This window comes from Pyrgilauda ruficollis, unplaced genomic scaffold (assembly GCF_017590135.1).
Source record: "Pyrgilauda ruficollis isolate IOZ18807 unplaced genomic scaffold, ASM1759013v1 scaffold11, whole genome shotgun sequence".
Taxonomy (NCBI): Eukaryota; Metazoa; Chordata; class Aves; order Passeriformes; family Passeridae; genus Pyrgilauda; species Pyrgilauda ruficollis.
Genome location: NW_024509210.1, coordinates 11,362,016 through 11,383,497, shown reverse-complemented (window position 1 = coordinate 11,383,497; position 21,482 = coordinate 11,362,016). Strand labels below are relative to the sequence as shown.

General features: G+C 36.8%; 1 protein-coding gene across 2 annotated transcripts in view; it reads left to right on the top strand.

The window, feature by feature from the left end:
• Positions 1-21,482, top strand: part of ADK (adenosine kinase) — a 272,423-nt gene that overhangs the window by 103,106 nt on the left and 147,835 nt on the right. For both annotated transcript variants that reach the window (XM_041473499.1, XM_041473508.1), the window contains exon 5: positions 19,479-19,651. In XM_041473499.1, coding sequence (XP_041329433.1) covers positions 19,479-19,651 — 173 coding nt within the window. The remainder of the gene's footprint in view (positions 1-19,478; positions 19,652-21,482) is intronic.

Sequence of the window (21,482 nt, the reverse complement as noted above, 5' to 3'; positions counted from 1 at the left end):
GAGTAGTAGTGTATTTTATTTTGATCTTTCTAATGAATCATACAACACCTTCTGGAAAAGTGAGCGCTGGAATACTTCCATCTAGAAGTCTTTGCCAAATGTAGTATTATTATTATAAAGTAGGTGTAACTTCCTTTGCCAATCATATGAGCTATGATAGCAGACTGGAATGCCAAGTGCTGGCAGCTGTTTGTTCTTTTATTCACTCTCTTTGATATTCCTTGCTTAGTCATTAGTACTTCCACAAACATTTAGCAGGTTAATGTGTCAGCTACATATCAGCTATGGAAGTATTTCTGGCAGTCTTTCAAAGAAACTTTTCTTTTGTGGCTGAAACAATCCAGGCTTCTATTCAGGGTGTTAAAAATAACTTGAGTTTAGATTATACAAACTGTAGCTGTAAAACTGAACATGGGCATCACAGTTTTTATGAAGTATTTAAAAATGTATTAGGTACAATTTATTCTGAAAACTTAAATTTAAGAAATCTAACCACACAGTTTTTCACCTGATATGTAACTTTGTTTTGCTCTCATCGGTATTTAGGATTAAAGAAATAATAAATGGACAAAATGAGAGCACAAATTGCAGTTAAAAAAAAAAAAAAAAAAGTAGAGTTGCAGGTAAGCTTCCATTAGCCAAATTAAATTCAGTGTCAAACTCTTAAATCTAATTATTTTGTGTCTAGAACATTGTCATCTAAATCTACTCAGACTTCTCTTCATATGTTAAAACTACTTCAGCTTCTTCCCTGCCAGTTACCCCTGTACTTCTTCCTCTCGATCTTATTCTGTTTGTGTGTTGCACTTCAGGTTTGTTTCTCAGAGCTGCAAATCCACCCACATGAATATATTGTCATTTTTGTCCCATCATATAATTTTTTCCTCTTCTTTAAGGTTAGAAATTGTGTTTTCTTAATACGTTCCAAGTTCGTAGAATACAGAATATCCTAAATTGAAAGGATCCACAAGGGTCATCAAAGTCCAACACCTGACCCTGCATAGGACACCCCTAATAGTCACACCATGTGCCTGAGAGCATTGTCCAAACACCTTCTGAACTCTGTCAGGCTGGTGCTGTCACCACTTCCCTAGGGAGCTGTTCCAGTACCTGACCACTCTCCAGGTGAAGCTTTTTCTCATATCCAACCTAAACTGCCCCTGACTCAGATTCGGGCCATTCCCTTGGGCCCTGTGACTGTCACCCCAGAGCTGAGATCAGTGTCTGCCCATTCTCTTCCCCCCAAAGAAAGGGAGGAGGTTGTAACTGCAGTGAGATCTGTCTTCAGTCTCCTCTTGTCAAGGCTGAACAGATCAAGTGATCTCAGCTGCTCCTCACATGGTTTTACCTCAAGGGCCTTCACTGTCTTCGTAGCCCTTCTTTGGACACTAATACCTTAAACTTAACTTCAACCTATTTAGATATAATAGCTTAAGACAAAATTCTTGCTTTTCAGCATTTCTCTGTATGGCTCTCAAATGAAAGAGTTAAGCTGTTCAGAATAAGGAAACAGAAGTAGTTCCCAACAGTTACAAGGACTATCCCCACTTACAGCTGTTCTCTGCTGTGAATCAATAGCTCAGGATCTGAAGCATAGAGCTTTTCCGTCTTAGAGCTGGGAAGTGCAGTTTCTTATCAAAGTATCTTCCCACTTGCCTGCAGACTCTATGCAGTGTATTGGAAAGAGTTTGTTGTCACTGTAATGAACATGCATAACTTCCATTAACATTAATGGGAGCTATGTTGGAATGTCAAGAGAAGAATAACTTCCCAATGCAGTAAAGGAATTAATTAAGCTGTGTTTGGTTCATTGGTTACTGAAATGTGATCATTAGACTCAAAGGGGAAAAAAAAAACCTATTAGGGTGATAGACTAGTTTGCTTTGTACTGTGCTGAAACCTTCTGATTTGCCAAGACAGAACTATTAAAAGATCAGTTAAATTTGGGTGTTTGCTGTATAAGTATGGTGATTGTGTAGCATGATAAAAGACTGGTTAATGGTCTATGAGATGTAAAAGGAGCATATTTTATTTGTGCAATTAAATAAGCTGAAATGAGACTTTTTTGAAGGTTGCTTATAAAGAAAAATCTGATTTGTTTTTGCTAGCCATTTTGACATCTAACATGCTTATAGTAACTTCATGAAGAATTACTCACAGAAATAGTTTGGGAACTTTAATTAGGAGAACCACTGTGGTATGTATTCAAACCCCTTCTGCTGCTCCATTTGGCGTTAATAGTGTTGTGCTTGGTTTTTTCCTGTTCTCTGTATCTTGAGTCAGATAGTTACGGGTAGTTGGAGTTCTTGTTTTCGTGTTTGTCTCTATATTAAGCCCCACTATCAAACACAAACTAATCCAGTTATTTTGGCTGTTCTGGAAATTCTGTAACCTGTTCTCTCTGCCATGCATCTGTTACTTCAAATAATATCTCAAAATAAATATAAATGCCTTCTTGAGTGCAGCATGATCTGAAACAAAAAATGGATTTGTAGATAGACTAGCTTGTTGGTTTTTTTTCTTTCCTCATTAGGTAGTAACACCCTGCAATTTGTGTAGAAGATAAACCATAGCTTCTGTTAGTGTTCACGCAGAAGGGTTCACTGAGTGATCCAGATCTCAGACTGCACATTTAGGATCATAGAATCATTAAGGTTGAAAAAGACCTCCAGATTGAGTCCAACCCTTGGCCAAACACCACCACAACAACTAAACCATAGCTCTAATTGCCACGTTGTTTCTTGAATACCTCCAGGGATGATGGCTACTGTTTCATTGGGCTGCCCATTCCAATGCTTAATAAACTTTTCAGTGAAAAAAATTCTTCTGGATGTTCTACTTGAAGTAATTTTTATTTTTCAAATACTAGGTGCAATTCCATCTTTACTGTGCCTTGTGGTAGACATTGTCTTCAGAACACAATAAATAGCACATATAAAACTATTTGTATGTATTTATTGCTTGGTTTAGGTGAATATTTTAGTCAGTTTTGAATATGCAGAATCTCTTTTCTTTATGGTATGAAACAGTATAATGAATGTTTAAGTACTTTATTATCTACCATCTTTTCTGAACCAAATTTTAGGCTTTCACTGGAGTTTGGTACAAAACATTCGAATGGAAAATTGCTTTATAACAGCTTCCAAGTGCACATCTTTCATTTACATTTCTAGGGAGATGCTGAAGATTTTCTGTGTCTTAATGAAAGCAGAACAGTTTTATATGCATGCTTGGGAACAATTTATTGTGATTGACTGAAGAAATTTTATCCATGTAATAGTAACAATAGCTTGGTTCTCTTCCAGGTACATTTGTTTCATTAGCACAGTTCAAGGAGACCTTGCCTTGGAATAATAGGTTGTTCAAGGTAGAACAATTTGCAATTGTTTTGCAAGTAGCTATGATAGGAAGTTTTGAGGTGGTGTACTCTCCTAGACAGAAAACTAGAATATTTACAGGGGAAATCAATTAAGTCAGCATGGTCTTCTGGTGATGCAATTGTGAGTAAGAAGTAATCCCCTGCTATAATGAGGTGATAGTACAATAGCTGTGAATTACAATAAAGAAGGTACATCTTGAGATATATTTATGCTGGTAAAGTGACAAAATATTGAATGGCTGTATAATGCTCAGCCATATGTGCTGCAGTTATAACTGCCTCTTTATTTTAAGGTAGTTTCCATCTTAGCAAAACTCAGAATTTTTCTCTTAGAAATTTCACGTGCAGTGTTAGATTCTGAATTCCATAAATGAGCTGATTTCTACATACTTGATAGAAGCTGCTAATGCTCTCTAAGTGGGATCTATCACTGCACACTGCCATTGATATGTTGCAGAATTCTGCCTGAAATGTCTTTTCTCAGTTTCAGTTCTTCCTCAGAGTACAGGAGTGCAATCTGCTAATCCTAAACGTGCAAACTGGTTTGATGTGGACAGACAGATTAGTAACAATTTGAGAAGATTTCTGTGTTTGTTTTTGTTTTTAAGGAATCCAAAGCATTTTTGCAGTAAGCTTAGACTTCTGTATCAATGTTGAGGTTTGTTTTGGTTTTTGCTTGGTTGGTTTGGTTTTTTGTTGGGGGCTTGGTTTGATTTTGTTATTCTGAGAAGGGGAAGTTGAAGATTAGCTTATTGTAACACAGGGAGTTGTCTAGATGTGTGTGATGTCTGGTAAGGTCAGGGTAAAAAGGATTTTTACAGCTCTCTACTTTGGTATCTTCTGAATGTGTAGCCTACAGTACTATCAGAGTTGTTGTTGTTTTAAAGCCTTGTTCTGAACAGTCCAAGATTTGTTGTATCTATAGCTCTCATTTTTTAACACTGCTATCTTTTCTTCTGGCTTGAGCAATTTTTAAAATGGATAACAGATTAGCAAGGAAATTGAATACAATTTTTTGACATAAGAATTCTTCTTTTGGCTTTTAGCAGAAGAAAGAAAGAAAGAAGTTGACATGATTAATGCTATAAGTCATTTAATTGCAGGAATGACTGCGACAGCATTGTTTTCTTACGTTTGTCATCCTAACCTTTCCAAAGTGTTAAAATGCTGGGTTAGACAGGGATTTTAACAGATAAAATTTGGAAAAATCAAGTGTTTATTTTGGCTATAATAAAAAGTTCTAGAAGATGTTATGCTGGGGCTGGAGCTGAGTTGTTGAGAGAAAAGTCATTAAAAATACTGCTCTAAAGGGTGAGCTTTTAGTATCACTAAATCGAGAAGGAATCGTCACTTTGGTAGTTTTTTCTGCTGTTTGAGGAAGCAACCTAAGAGTTAATAAATCTGGATTTAGACACAGCAGGCATGACAGACAGTCTTTCAACAAAGATTAGCTGTAAGATAATTGTTTTCTTTGTAACTTTCTGTTGGTTTGGGAATGGTGGTGGAATAGGAGCAGCTATTGAAGATATCAACTTGAATTAGCTGAATTTGGGTTCATTTCTAATTTACCTTTTGAAGGAGAATATTGTTTAGTATTTGCCTTGTGTTTGTTCATGGTAGGATCGAGTGATCCTTTTATATCAAGACTTGTTAAGTGGTCCATAGAAATAAAATTAAGAAATTCTGGTCTGCTCTCTGGATTTATTTGTACAGCAAAAATCTAGTGGATGTGCACTTCCAGGAGACAGCTGGAAAGGTGTGAAAATGAAGACTTTTCATTACCATGTTGCATTTAATATCTAAAAATATTCAGCTTAGTAGGCTAAATTTAAATGTAAATAGTTGCCAGGCCCTCTGAGAAGTTGGTAATGGTGGTCATGCTCCTCTGAAATTTCATTTAATGTGAAAACCAGTACATAACAGATTTTTGGTCTCAAAAAAATCAGCCTGTCCTTTTGTGACAGCTGTGTTGGTTTTTCTGGAAAATAACAGTAAAATTAAAAAAGGCAAAAGGAAGTGTAAATAATCATTTTAGAAATAGAAGCAGTGGTGGTGATAGTAACTAGTCCCTGGTCAGATGATGTGATGAGGTGACAGTACACAATCCATACCTTCTGCTTGGAGAGTGAGGTGCTGGAGAGGGAACCCATCCTGGTCATCTCATACCATCTATCCATAGGGCACTGCTCTATGCTTACATTGTTAAAACAACCTGTGAGCATAGGAATGCTCCTTATAAACCTGGATATCTGCTGTCACTGGCCACTGCTGCTACTGGCCAGTCATGGTTTTTAGATTTCAGCAGCAATTTGTCCAGTCCTTCTAGATTGCCTCAAAATAAGAGCAATCACATTGTTCTATTATCCCCAATTGTTTTTACTAATATGGCATTTTTTAGAGTGTGGCTTATGTCATGTTACTAAAGAGATGAATGTTGTTAAAATAATGGATCTGCAGAAATAATTTTTGTTAACATCTGGCTGGTCTAACTTAATTTCAACTTGTTCTTTTTTATATTAAATTACTTTGATTTAGTAAAAGTAGCTTCTGTAACTCAACTGGTAAAAAGAAATGTGTTTGTATTTTCTTAGAAATAAAAAGTGGTGATGCTGCCTTTGAAATCATATGTATAGGGAGAACTTTCATACCAGCATCTGGCATTGATCTGGTCTACTTGGTTTCAGATTGCTTTATGGCTACTAATTAATGTCCTCACAGCCAACTAATGCAGCGATGTATTTCCATCCTGAGGCCTTAATTTTGAGTAGTAGTACCCTATGTAGAACTAACAATTTACCAACAGAATTAAGATAATAGGACCAAATTCTCTTTTAATGCATACTGGTATAATCCCACTGATATCAATCATATTCCATCAAAATAAGTGTGAGCAGAAGATAGGCTTTTAGGTTAAAAGCATCTGAAATGTATAGGGATTTGTTCTGGAAAATTAAAAATAGGGACTAATGAGTTCACCTTTTCATCTTAGCTTTTGCATAAAGGAAACAGTTTTATGTTCATTATAGCTGGTATATTTCAATATTGATACTTGTCTTTATCTTTCAGTTGATTTATTTACAGATTCGCCTCTTAGTGAAGTTTAGATAGATTTTTTGTTGTTGTTGCTGTTGAGTCATATCTTCTAATGCATTAGCATTTTTTTGTGCAGGGGCTGTCTGAAGCATGTGTTGTGTGCCTGCAGATACTTTGGTGCTTTTGTTTTAAGAAGCGTTTCCAAATCTCGCATGCTGTATTTTAAAAAAGCAAATTTGCATTTTGTGTCAGGTTATCTTTTTGACCTTCTAATCTACTGTGTTCATCAGAAGTGAATAAATAGATGGAATTACAAGTTGTTATCGATGGGAAATCATTTAATGATGTAATTGCTATTAATATAGCAGCTAACAATAATGATAAGATAAAAAAAAAACTCCAGAAGGAATCCTGTAAATGATGTTGCAGTTTTTGTCTTTCTGAGAAGGGAAGTATCTCAAGATACTTATGGTCCGAAATCCCTTGATTTTAGTTTTCCATGGATGTTAAATTAAATACAGTTATACTTATGAACTTCCAATATAATAGATTTTGTGCTGTACAGAAAATGGCACAAAATATCAGAGTAATGAAAGTTAATTATAGATCCAAATTAATTAACACATGTACAGTTAGAATTTCACATGAGGTACATGCTGTCTACTATGTTAGATGTTGAGGGTTCACAATTAGCATGCCCTGCAGCCAGTGCAAGCAGGATATGGGGCTGTTGGCTTACCTGATGCTGCTGAAAGCAGCCCTGTCCCTGAACAGAAAACAATGGATTGCTGAATGACATTATTGCTTAGACTGTTCTTTATCTTCTATAAAGCATACCTAAAAATATTTGTTTAAAAAGTAAATGGACTATTGTATGTGCTCAGATGGAGAAATTTTATGACAGATTTATTATAAAATCTGATTTACCAAATTTCTTGTATTACTGATGCATCAGCTGATGATTTCTGTCTCATTCAATAGCACTGACTGTCCTCTATAACACGTTCAGGCCCAGAGTATGTCACACCAAATTTTGGCCACAAGGTTTTTCAATTTTTTTTTTTAAATAAGAGTTATTACCTGTGATACTAGTAGAAGCTACTCTAGTCCTAGAGTATGTTTTGGAAAACAGTACCTTCTTCAAATATTTCTGATTCTCTCTTTTGGGGAGGGGTGGTTTTGGTTTGGGTTTGTTTTTTCTTGTGTGGCAGCCCTTCCAAATCTTGCCTTTTGGAATTAAGTTGTGAATCCACATTTCACCCTCATAGTACAATCTTCATCAATAGCATGCATTCCAAAATAGAGGTAACCCCCTTGGTCCCCCCCAAAAAATTAAAAATCTGTCAATTTGAGGGATAGAAACACATTTTCAGAGATGCTGTTTTTACCTGTAGCTAAAGAATCAGTTGCCAGCAGTATCATAAGACGTCCGTGTAAAACTGGACTAATTGAGATCCCAAATGGGCCGGGGCTTTCCAGATTCTCAGAAGAAATTGGAAAAGGAAGTTGTTAACTTCAAAATAGACCTGACTCAAAGAATATTAACTGGATCAGGAATGTACAGTTGCTAGTAAAGCATCTTCTCAGTGTTTGGTGTATGTGTTTCTTCTTTCTTCTTGATTTTGATTTTAGATGTGAATAAAATATTTCCTGTTGTACAAAAGATAAGGTGAAGTTCATCAGGTATGATCCTGTGGGGTTTTTTTTTAAGCCAATGGCCAAAATGTTGATTATTTTTTTAGAATCAAAACCAGCATTTTAGTAAATGTAAGCTTTCCATTGCCTTCCACTCCTGCCAGATTAGGTCTTGGAGTTCAGTGCTGAGGTGGAGCTGATCGTGGGAGTAAAGTGTCAAGTGCCTTAGCAAGGATTGAATTCAGGAAAAAAACAAATTTAAGAGCAATTTGCAGTTCTTTTTCAGAAGTACACAGGAGCTGGCAACTAAATTATCTGTTCTGTGAAAATTATTTCAACTTTACTGGAGTGCTTGAGCTATGTGCCAAGAAATCCAGGTAGTGTCAAGCACTGCTTTCAACTGAAAATAATTATATGTGACTTCTGTAATACATTTTGTTAATTTTTTTAAAATTAGATTTGTTACAATGAAATATACAAATTACTGTGAGGGAAGAAATACATCAGTTTAAAATAAATCTATTTTGCTATTTTTTTAAATGTATCTTGTGAATGAGAATGAGATGTCTTTTAGTTTGTGGCAAATAGAATCCCTCCTAAATTAATTTGGTAAAAGTATTGGTTGTACTGCCACAGCAAATCTAAAGACATTATGGACAAAACTTGCAAAAAGAGATTCTTGTGATTGGAACAGATAAAGTACAGTATTTATATGCTTAAGAAATAGTGAAAATAAGTTTTTTGCCATTCAGTTGTTGGTAACTAGAATAAAGCTGTGATCTATTTATGTGAATGGCTGACATTAACTGCAGTGGAGGAGCCACATACTGTGTCTCCTCTAAGTGATTGGCAGAAGCATCTGACAGAAAGGCTTGAAGAAGTTCTCTGCATTGGGTTACAAAATTTCCATGCCATTTCTCCTGGAGACATTTGTGCAGAATTCCTGATGTTACTGTAGCAGAGACAATAAAAAAGGAGTTGTGCAGCTTATTTGCTGTCTTGATTTTGTATCTAGCTGGTACCAGAATAAAAAGCTGTTAGAAATGTGAAAGTGCATTCTTTATCCAAGGTTTCTTGTTCTTTTCTGAAGACATCTCTGTTTGTACATGTAACAGTGAACTTAATGGATTTGCTTCAGTAACAAAACATTCTAATTTTGAGGGAGTTTTCCCATTGAATTCCCCATTGGGAATACTGTAGCAGTTTTATTATTTTGTGAGAGCATGTATGAGTTTTCCTTCAAAGCACTGTTCACATGTACACTGTGGACCAGTATTCCCCTGGAATCTCAGCTTGGTCTCTTCCAGTCACAGATTTGGTGGACACAGAGCATTTCCAAGTAAATGTGGTTGGAAGTCACACATGAGGAATCCAGAGGCTTTTCTGGGATTTGCCTGTCCTGAGGCAGTAATTTTTCAGTTGATTCACATTTTTTTTTCTCAGAAGAGGGATCATTTCTTAAGCATGTTGAACTTTGAAGGGGAGCATTTCCATGTGGAACTGGGGATGAAGTTTGTGGTACAATAATTAGGAGAGGCTAATCCTGAAGTAGTAATTCCTAAAAGGATCGACTCAAAGCCTAATATCACCATTCCAATGTTTTGACTTGGTCTTTCAGAGGGCTCGTAGTCTAGTAAGAGAAAGCCTTGAAGTTAGAGGGAAGACCTATTTTAATCTTTTTTTAAAGCTTCTTTTCTCCTAGTCTCTTTTAGAGAAGCTTGTTTATTAACTCTGGAAGAAATAAACTCCATATCAGTTTAGATGGAATGCTCCACCACAATGCTGTAAGCGTTACTGGATATAGATACAATAAAGTTGAGGCTGAATTTGCACTCTTTACTACTGGGTGTGATGGTTTTCTGTTTCTTTGTAAAAATATTGCAGTTCAGTAGTGCTGATGCCATCAGTTCTGAATTTGTTTGGAGCTCCTGAAACCTTTCCTGTTTTGAACGTCTGTTAAAAAACCCAGTTAAAATCTGGCTAATTACTTAATTTCTACACCGATGCTGTTAGCGCTAAGCGATGTAATTGGTTGCTTTCCTGACTGGATTGTCTGTCTTTGTGGCATGGGGTGACAGGCTCTTACACAGGCTCATGTTTGCAACCTGAAAAGATGCTCTGTCACCTATAAGCCATATCTTGACATTTACATGAAACCCGCCAGTTTCTAGTGGACGATCCTGATTTTGTTTTCTTTGGCTTTGGTTTTTTTGTTTGGTTGTTTTTTTGTTTGGTTGTTGTGGTTGTTAGATCTAGGTTATATCCCATTCTGTCAGAATAGATCTCCTGAAGAGATGCTGTCATGCCAAAAGGCAACACACTCCTGAGGCATCTTCAGGGACATATCTGAGGGAAGTCTTTGTTCAAGCATTTTGTACATTTTTCCCTCATGGAGATTATATACTGTTTTCCTTCCCAGCTCACACCTTCATTGTCTTTGGTTCAACATCTGGGCATGATGCATCATTATAGTAAAGAGTTTTAGAATTGTGTCTTCCTACAACTGCTGGGTAAACTTCTAAGGTTCAGATACTACTTGGAGTCAGTCACTGTGGGAACAAGATGTGGAAATCAAATATTAACTGAATAAAAGAGAATGTTGTTTAGTAGTAACAGAAAATTCTTTGAAATATACTTTGTTTAGGCAGGCTTGCAACTAGCCCTACTTCATTTTTTGTCCAAAAAGACTGGGATTTAGACATGGAAGGGTGAAGTACATTTTACATTATCCAGTACTTGTTGCTGTGGCAACATAGATGCATAATTTTAAAAGCAAGCATTTTTTAGCCTTTGGGGTAGATAGCATTTAGTGTCGTTCTCCTACTTCAGATTGAGAAACAGGATTTATGTTTCGTCAAATTTTTATAACTAGCATACATTTGCTTGAAATACGATGTATGTTATGTTTGTAAAATGTATAATCATTTATAAATTAGTAAAAAGGGTGATTTCCAATTGCTCTGGCATGCCTTAAAAATGAAAGGTTTGCTATTACAACAAAAATTGTGATCTGTGTTACGAGAGCTTTGGTAAATAGTTTAATGCACTGGGAATTCCTGACAGCAGATAGATGAAGACTTGCCACTTTAAAAACTCCCTTGCCTTTACTGCTTTCTAACTCCAGTAGTCAAAAGCTTTTAAGCTTTAAGTGCTCTGTCATATTTGTGGGCTTTTATAGCAAAGAGTAGAGCAGACAGCAGTGATGATGGAAAACGATGGTAGGTAGACTTAAAATACTATAAAGCATAGAGACAATTGTATGTAATGCCTGGAATTGAAACCTTTTTGAATGAAATGATCAGCCATATGTGCCACCCTTATGGACCCTGTAAGAAGAAGAAAAGAAATGTACCCTATTGCTAACTGTGCATGAAATTGCAGTGTTAGAAGATATTGACCAGATGTTTCAATCTCAACAAATAGCTTGTTATGTGACTGAGTGAAAATCTCTCTGCTGCTTTGATCACATACACCTTAAAGGAAGAAGTAATTTAATAGAGGTTGTCCAAGTTCATCATTGTCAATAAACTTTGACTTGACCTTTGCCATCTGTTTTTGATACTGTTGCTGATATAAGCTGATAGGCAGCTGTTTACAGTTTGTGCTATGTGAATTCTGTGCTGCCAGACAATGAAAGAAGTCTCACCACTTGTGGATTTTATGCTGTCCTTTTCTGAGTGTGGGTGTATTCATTGAGACTGCACATCATTTAGCAGGGGAGTGTGGCTGACATATGCCTGGGTTTTGAAAAGGAAGTTTTGTTTTATTGTTACAGATATGCAAAATCATACATTAAATATCCTAAAAATGTCATTTTGCAACAGCATCAGCTTCACTTATAGAATAGTACCTAAATACATATACAGTATTTTACACTGGAGAATTTTAGGTATTTTTCAATTGCTTATCAGTTTTTAGATTTTATTTGAAGTGCTAATTCTTTTCAAGTAGAGTAGGCTGAGGCATTGTTAATAGTACCTTACAGTTGCCCAGTGAGCCTGTCTTACTATACCTGGGTATGATGTTCCATTTTTATGTTTTTTATATCCTATTCACATCTGAACACTGCTGCTTCTGACCAGAGAGGAACAAGACTTTATGTTGTACTTTATTTGCCACTTTTCATTATTTCACACCCAGTCTTCAAGAAGAATGTTGGTATATTTTGATTTCTTTTACTGATAAAGGTACTCTCAATCCTTACTTCATGCATAGCTTTGCAATATGGGTGATTTTTAAATAGTTGTATACACTGAAGCAGCTGCAGAAGAGTCCCAAGTAAAGCTGGAATTCTTTCTGTTATGGCACCCTTCAAGTAGCTGTCATGTGTGACAGTGATGAAGAACTGGTGTGACCAGTCCGGTTCTGTAGGTCTATCATCTTTAACCTGGTTTTGGGACGGAATGCACAAAGTTTGAGGACAGGGAGTGACACATCAGATCAGGCAGTGGGGCAGTGGTTGTTGTCTCAGGTTCTGCCCTTCAAATGGAATAGGACACAAGGGCAGCTGTGTGCCTTGTAAGGCCTTGCAGGAGGCATTCTGCCTTTGGCCTCAGATAATATAAATCAACCTTCAGAAGAGAGGCTACAGCACTTCAGGCATTTGAGGCAGAACTGTAACATTATAAATACAGCATAAGAGTGATGGAGTAAGGTATATTGGAATTAAGTGTTATTTAAAGAGTGCAGTAAAAAAGAGCTTTCGGTCACATTGAAATTTTGGGATATGGCCACTACAGGTTTAATTACACAAAATATGCTTGTATTTCCTTGTACAGCAAGAAGCTTACAAGCTAGACTAAAAATAAAGCAGTGAACAAGCAGATGAAGAGCAATGATGAATAGGAAATGGAATACAGTAGAATAGCAGCACTGAAAATAGTTGTTTGGATTATAGAAATTGTTTTTTAGAGACAGTTTGTTAAATTTGTTTGTAAATGTAGAAATGAATGAAGCTCCTGAATGATTAATATTTTGATAGGCATCTTAATTTGAAAAGCTGTAGCAAAAGGCTCTTGTGGCACCATGTTAAAACTAATAGATGTTCCTGTGCAGGGATTTGTATCGCACATGTTGAGCCAAATGCTGAAAAGATTTAGATATTGGTCTCAGTGCAAGGCTTTAAATGGTAATTTCCTTTAAAAAATGTTATCACTTTTATCTAATTTGACTGGAAGTTGCTTGAGGGTGTTGTCATGCATTTTAACAATATCACTTCCTCATGCAAGATTTGGCAGCTTCAACTAATGGTGGAAGAATTACTGTACAGGACATGGGGCTCCTTTTCACAAGCCTGCTTTTATAAAGATAAGCTTATTTTTTCCTTTTCCCACTTTTTTTCTTATATGGCTGATATGTGATAATAGCTGTTGCAACGTTTAAAAATCCATCCGTGAAAATAAGAGAAAGGAAGAAAATTGCAAAGGTATTGGAACAAACTATAGTAACTTATGTGTTTTCCAGGGTCTTGCTGCTGTTGTCTCATAACAGTGATTCTGGAGTTAGGTGTACTGGGTCTGCTTGGGATGAAGTTAATTTTTATAGCAGCCCATATGGTTCTGTGTTTTAGGTTTGTCACCAAAACAGTGTTATTTAACACAGCACTGTTTTAGCTATTGCTGAACAGTGCTTGCACAGCATCAAGGCCTTCTCTGTTTTTTTCACTCTGCTGCACCCAGCAAGTAGAGGGAAAGAGGTTTTGAAGGGACACAGTCAGGACAGCTGACCAAGGAGATAAACCAGGCCACATGGCCAGCAATAAAACTGAATGGGAGGGGATGTTTTTCCAAGTAGCCATGGGCTTAGACAGTGCCTGGGCATCAGTCTGCTGATGGAAGGTAGTGAATTCATGTCTTTGCATCATTTCTTCTTGAGCCTTGTGTTTTTTATCACTGTTGCACTTCTCATTCTCTCCTTTATCCCTCAAAGAGGGAGGATTGAGAGAGTTTTTGGGTGGAGGCTTAACTGCTGGCTGGGGTTACCCCACCACAGTAGGGATTTTAAATGAATGTGAAATTGAATGTGTAATGTAACAGATTATTGCATTCTTTTTGAGCCCTAGGTGTATCATATCATACACAATAAATAAGTGAGCTCACTTGAAACAGTGACACTTTCTTTTTTTAGTATTGTTTTGCATATTATCAGGCTTCTGAGTTTTGAAGATGTATGATTTGATTTTTGATTTCATGTGTTCTCATTTTACATGGCCGTCTAAGATAAGTTGTAATTTAATTTCCTTTAACATCCAAAATATTCCTAAAGATATTTCAAAGGGGTTTTAATGGACAGAGATTTAATGGACTGTATATATATTGGTGGTTGGACATAACAGGGACACAGCTTGTGAGGGGCGCAACAGATGGGTAAAACTTTTGAAAAATACATGGACTTACTCTAAAACCTAGAATATCAAAATAAGGGATACTCCATTCCTGTTTTGATTTACACTTCATGAGTAGTTGCTCACATTGTTTAGCTTAGATTTTAGCAGGCATGTTAAATCTTAGCTAATTTTAGGTCCTTGGAGTCCTCTCCTCTGTGAACTGCAATTTAAAATAAGATCAGATTTGACAGGTCATGCAGAGAAGAGTCCAGCTTCAAATAACATACTTCAGATGCACTTCAGATGTCTGTATTCAGTGTTAATGAGTTTTGAAGATCCTTCACTGTGAAGGGGCATAATGCTTCCTGTTGTGTTGTCAGTTTCTAGGCATTTGGGATTCAAGTCCACAGCTGAAAACTCCTATGTGCAGAGAAGGTATGTCAGTTTAAGCAAAGCTTTGGATGCTTTGGCGCTGTTAGTTTATGATGACTGACAGATGTGGAAATGCACTACTAGCTGCTACTTAAAAAATTAATTCAGGAACTCAGGCAGAGAACAATGTGGTTGTGAGTGTCTTCATCAGCCTCCTTGTTCCAGTTATCAGTGTTGTCCAGTTAATGGTGGCACTTAAAGCAAAGCAGAGAGTTGGATTAAATGAAATAATTTCTAAAAGATCTTTGTTATAGACAGAAGGCTATAAAGCTGCTCTAAGGTTCATCTGTAGGATGTTTCTTTTTTAAGTCTTATGGTAAGATCTGAGACCCAGCAGAAGAAAACTCTCCCTTTACAAGGAAAGTGTAACTGAAGACAGTGAGGCAAATTAGGTGGGTCCTCCTCTACAATGAACTTTGCAGGAAAAGCAAAGAAAAGCTTCGAATGCATATCAAGTGTTGTGATAGGGGATGCTGGACTCTGCTCCTGTGGCAGAAGTGACATTCTCAAGAATTTCTCAAGACTTACACTATTTATCTTGAGAATGTCAAGGATGACATTCTCAAGATAAATAGTGTAAGCCTGGGAAATTCAAAGTTAAGAACTTTCCCTTTCTCTAATTGTATAAGGCCACTGATTTTCTTTCACATAATATGAAGGGGCTTTTTCCATTTTTTTTGGGGGGTGTGGAGGGACATTGGCTCTCAAAAGACAGCACTGAGTATCTAATCAAAGTTAAGTCACTTCTAATGTTAGAAGTGCATCTAGGAGTGCTTCTGTAACTCAGAAGAAAGGAGAAAGGTTGTTTCCAAAAGCCATTTTCTAATCAGACAAAAGTGGGAAATAGGTGTACTACATCTTCGAGTCTGAGGAAGTGAAAGAGTGGGACATAGTTCACTCCAGGCAGTCTCACAAAGTCACAACTCTTCAGAAGCTTTTCTCGTTACCAAGTTTTCTTGGCATCTCAACGTCTTGCAAGAAAAGATGGTGCTGTTCTCTGCAATTACCACCCACTCCCTGGAACACAAAGGTTGTTACACTTCTCTGATAGCTAAAGCTTGCCAGAGAGTTCATCTTCTTCAACTCTGATCATCAAAAACCACATGAACAGATAGTCCTGCTACTGTGAACCCAAGTTAACCTCATGAAAATAAGGAGAGAAGTATTTTGTCACCCTCTAGTGTGTCTTAGAGCAGCCAGGGTGTTGGCTTCTTTTGCAAGTACTGGCCTCGGTATTTGATCATAAGAAATAATGTGTCTGTAGGGATACGGTAACGTAATATTAGATTATTTTGAAATCAGCTGAGTTTTAAGACAGGTTTGTGCTAAAGGCAAGCATAAATATAAAAAGAATAATTGAAACTCAAGTTTTCTTTGCATTAATCAGAGTGCATGCAACAAAAATGTGAGGAAAATGCAATCTGTTTAACTCAAGATAACATCTGAAAGGTGTTCTATTTCCTGTGCTCCTTTCTCTGTCATAGATATTTATGCTAACTGAAAAGGTCAGGACCTGTCCTTGTGTGTACCTGATGTCCAAGCTGTATTGACAGAAGAAAACTTTAGAGCAGAGAAACACATTAGATTTCATAAACCACTCCTTGAGTATCCTTTGTGGTATCCCACTCCTGAGGCTGTCGTGTTCTTTCATGATAAGTTCCTACTTTTGACACTTCTGTCTTTGGTCCATTAGCAGCCTCAAATTCCCTTGGGTGCTGGTGAGGATTCATGGTGTGGCCAGGTGCCAACCTCTCCTGACCAGACTGTCAATACAGTTTGTTAGTAGCTGCCTCTCTGCCTAGCCAAACCCTGGATAATTAACTCATTATGCTGATTCCTGCTGAGCTGGGTCATTTTCTGTTTCTGTTGACAGTCTTTTTCATTCAATTAAATCTTCTATTTCACATAAATCTATAAAACTAATTTTCAGTCCCTATAACCATATACCTGGCATTAATGTGTACAGTTTGTTATTGGCCTGCATATGATACTGGCTGTATTGCTGCATGGCTGCTTCACAGTGATACACATCTTGTGATGACTAACTCCCATTCCCATTTAGAATGTTTTAGCCAAAGAGTCACTAATAGCAACAGTGTGTGAAGTCCCAAAGAAGCCTGTTTTTTCATATCAGGTTATTTGAACTTAAAATCAAGTTCTGGGTCAAATTAAAAAAGAAATCCCCAAGTCCCTGCCTTGAAGAGCCTCTCTTGTTTTTTTCATATGTGTGCAAAAGATGCCTGCTGTGACTACTTCCACAAGGTGCAACTTTAGTGGTGTACCACAGAGATACTTCTATCATTGAGTTTCATCAAGTCTGTAATATGATTTCTGCTTTTACTAATATGTAGCCTTTTCGCTGAGGAGAGGAGAATCAGCTGGGGGAGTTCTGCAGCTGACAGCACCTCACCACCATTATTGTGGGAGTAAGAGCAGATCCTTTGAAGGGCTCTTGGTAACTGGAGATCTGTGATGAGAGGGTCTTTGCAGAAACACTGCTGAACTGCTTTCCCATCTTCCTCAGTGTTGCTTAACTCATATACTCAAATGAAAATAATACCTGTACAGTGGGAGTATCCTCTCACTATGTAATACTTGTCTTAAATAATCATGAATATGAGTAGAGCTGCTGAAGTAGTCTGCACCACATACAGAGATTCATCTCAGGAAAGTGAGGATCGTGACTTTTGATTCTCAAGTATAACTTGAATTAAATTTGAAATCAGGATTGTGACAGCTTATATATGGCATGTATCACATCTGAATTCAAACTGAGCTGGTACCAATAGCTGAAACTTGTGATATTTGAATGGGAATTCTTTTTTAAGAGATCTATGTGAAATATTAGTTACTACTGCTATAAATGTTATCAGACTTTTATATAAAGTAACATCATATGATAAAATGTTGTAAGCCTAAGATGCAGTTTGAAGTCTTAAGTTTTTGAAGATTTTTTTTTGGTTTGATTCTTTGATGAATGTTGTTCATAGGGATCTCTATTAATTCTTGTTAGTTGTGATGGTCAAGTGTGCTTGCATGGGGCACAAAGCTTCAGCTACTTCTCTTCTTACCCATGTGGAAATTTGTTCCATATTTGCTTACAGTTGGTCACAGCAGTTTTCATCTTTTTAAATAATCTATTTCACTTAATCATACCTCCAGATATAAAGGATTTTTGTTCCTGAGACATCGTAAATGAACGCTGTGCAAATGCATATTATGTATGTGCAAAGGTGTCAAACACAAGGATATAATTGATGTTCTTGTATGAAATGTATTAATTCTTTTATTAGGGGTTTTCTTAATTTATATTGGAGTGGTATGGAATGGATAAGCAGAGCATATGCATTTCATGAATGACAGATTAAACGCTGCCACCATTGAATGATAAAATCTTTTTCCTCCTTAAGCTTTATTCAAAATTGCTGCAAGAAAGAGACCTGGCAACTTTTGTCCACCATTGTCTTATTAATAAAGGCTTTACATGACTAAAGGTTTAATTTTTTTTTTCTCTATTGCTCTTCCCTCTGGAGCTGATAGTAGTAAAGATGTGACTAAGTACGCATTTGCAACTTGGTTACTTGACCTTTCTACAACCCTTTGCTACCACTAATGCTGCTTTGTAATGGAGACATTATCATTTATTTAAATCTTGATTAGGAAACAATTATAAGTAGGTTTTTAGTATAGCAGAAAATTGCTGTAGCCTTTAATTCATACTATAGATTGAGTGGATAAGCTTGCTGACTGTAATTAGAATGAATTATAATGACTTCAGTTGGCTGACTCACCACCAGCAGAGTAGGGCCTATGATTGTTTCTTCACATTTATTTTTTTAATTCACTCTTGATTTCACATTGCTGATAAATGCTGGTTTTTAACATAGCACAAAATGGAGTAATGTTTACAGCTGAATGATACATTTTTTATTAATAAAAGGAGAACTTTATGAAATAACCTGGCACCTTAGCAACACTATGCATCTCCTATCTTTCTTTGCAATTCAAGTGACACAGTTGCTCGTAGTAAATTTGGAGATTAGATACTTACATGTGTGGTTTAACAGTGTAGAGAGGGAGCATTTCCTTTGTGCATGCAATTAAATGATAGGCAAAATTATTATTTTCAGTACCACTTAGCTTTTATATATATTATGAATGCTGCATAATGTTGCTTATGTTTCTCAAATGTCTTGTTTTTCTTATGTGCTGTCTCTTTTTATTTATTTTGTTTGTTTGGAAGGGTTTTGTGGACTATTTCTTCCTTGTTTGTTTTGTATTTTCTACAATTCTTCTTTGAAGATGTTGCTTGATTAAATGTAAGTGTAGAGGCAACTCCTTTGAGCAAGGGAACTTCTTTTTGTATACCTTGTAAAAACATACTAATGTGCTTTATTTATCATGAGGTACATTTATTTAGGTTTTACATTAGGTGTTACAGGCTCAGTGGGATCATTAAGGGTAAATTTTGTTTTCTTTGCTGCCCTTTCTTCCTTTGTTGTACAAGATGTTTTTCACTTCAGACACACAAATGTTCTTTAAGTCAAAATGGAAGCACAGAGTTAAATATGGTGGGTGGAGAGAAAAATGGCAAAAATAATATACCAGATACGTTAACTTTTTTTTGTGTTGTGGTTTTTTTTTGTTTTTTTTTCCTCTCCTGACAATCTGCAGTGGATGATTCAGAAACCTCACAAAGCTGCAACTTTCTTTGGCTGCATTGGCAAAGATAAATTTGGAGAGATCTTGAAGAAGAAGGCTGAGGAAGCTCATGTGGATGCCCATTACTATGAGCAGAGTGAAGAGCCAACAGGAACCTGTGCTGCCTGCATCACTAGTGATAACAGGTCAGGGGCCTTTGTTGTTTTCTGAAGATAAAAATGTAGTTGGCATAGTGAATGTAGCCTAATTTTCTTGGAGTATCCAGCCTTGAAAAATTGTCATTTGAACGATGAAGTGTTAGCACTGGTTTGAGACAACACAGGATTGCCTAGGCCATAGTTTGGGGCTGGGCAGTATTAATATGCTTTCAGAGAATAGCAGTTGTATTATGGCCAGAAAGTGTGAGATAATAATACCAGTGCTTCTTCCTGAACTTGATAGCTTCCACTTGCTCTGGAGATAGAAAATACATGGGAGACAACAGCTGGTTAACAAGTATGTTTATACAGCTTTTGTGCAAGCTGATTGATACCTAAGGCTTATAATTGATTTGCAAGTGAGAAATATACTTCAGGTGATACTAAGTTTAGCTATACGCTGATAGTGGTCAGCATATAGCCAGATTGAAAGGGTTAATTTCATTTTATATAAGAAAAAAGCTTTTGGTTTTGCTATTGCACTTGTTGAGAAATTCTCCTAGTACCTGTAATTCTGTTTGTCTACATTTTAAGAATATCTTCTGAATTTGTCTTTCATGGGTTCATTTGCTAATTTTTTGCTATTCATTTTTCTTGACCATTGCCCTTTGCTTTCTTCTTTCACCCTCTACTCAGAACCCTTGAACTTGTATTCTACCTCTTTGCTGATTACCTTCTGACAATTTGTTTAGAGATTTCAAAGCCAGCCAATCAGGTTAGCCTTATTTTGAGATATTACTGGCACACATCAGCCCTCCCTGATTTCTGACAGCATTTAAATTTTCTGGTACTACATACTGAATCAATAATGAAAATTGCATCAGTTACCCTGAGGAATATTTTCTTTCTGGCTCAGAATAAGATAAAAATGTCTGTCATTATCCTTTTTGGTTTCCCTCTGTGGCTTTCAATGCTATTGGTCCTGAGGACCTGCTCTTTTCCTTTCAAAGCAGTATCAGGAGTTTGAAGAATTTATTAAGGCGAGATAGCAGTCCCCTAGTTAAGGTCCACACCATAATTCCAGAGAAGTTGGTGAATATTCTGGGCAGAATTAGAAAAGGTGGTAGACAGCAACATGAATTGAAATGAGAGTCAGAGGAGGAAGTGTTTTCCATAGAACATGTAGAACTCTAGAACAGTTTTGATTAGAGCAGGCATCTGAGACAAACCCCTGCAGAAGGCAGGACCAGCCTCAAAGGTAGGTCAGGTTTTTCATGGCCATGTCCTGCTGGGGTTTGAATATCACAAAGGATAGAGGTTGCACAAGCTCTCTTGGCAAACCGTTCAAATGTTTGATCACTCTCCATGGGAGAAATTATTTTGATGGTACCCTGTTGCAGTATTCTTTCTTCCAGCTTGTGTCTGTTCTTTCTTGTGTTCAAGAAGAGTCTGGCTCCATCTGCTCTGTAAATGTTCATTAGATATTTGAAGAAAGCAGGAAGGACTTCCCTTAGATACCTGTTCTTAAGGTTCACCCAAAGCCTTTCTGCATTTAAGTGTTTCAGCCTCTTAATAATATTGATGGCCCACTGCTGGACTCACTGCTCCATGTTAGTGTCTTGTAATAGAAAAGTCAAAGCTGGACACAGAACTCCAGAGAAGGTGTGCAGACAGAGGCTCTCCTCCATTCTGGATATATAACTTCCTTTGTCCTCTTGTCTGCATGTTTGCTCATGTACACCTGAATGTGATTTACCTTCTCTGTGTCATGCACTGCTGACTCATGTTCCAAGCCTGGCTCACCAGAATCTCCAGGTCCTTCTCTGGAAAATTGTGTGTAATCATGTCAACATTCAGCCTCTATTGTTGTGTATAATTG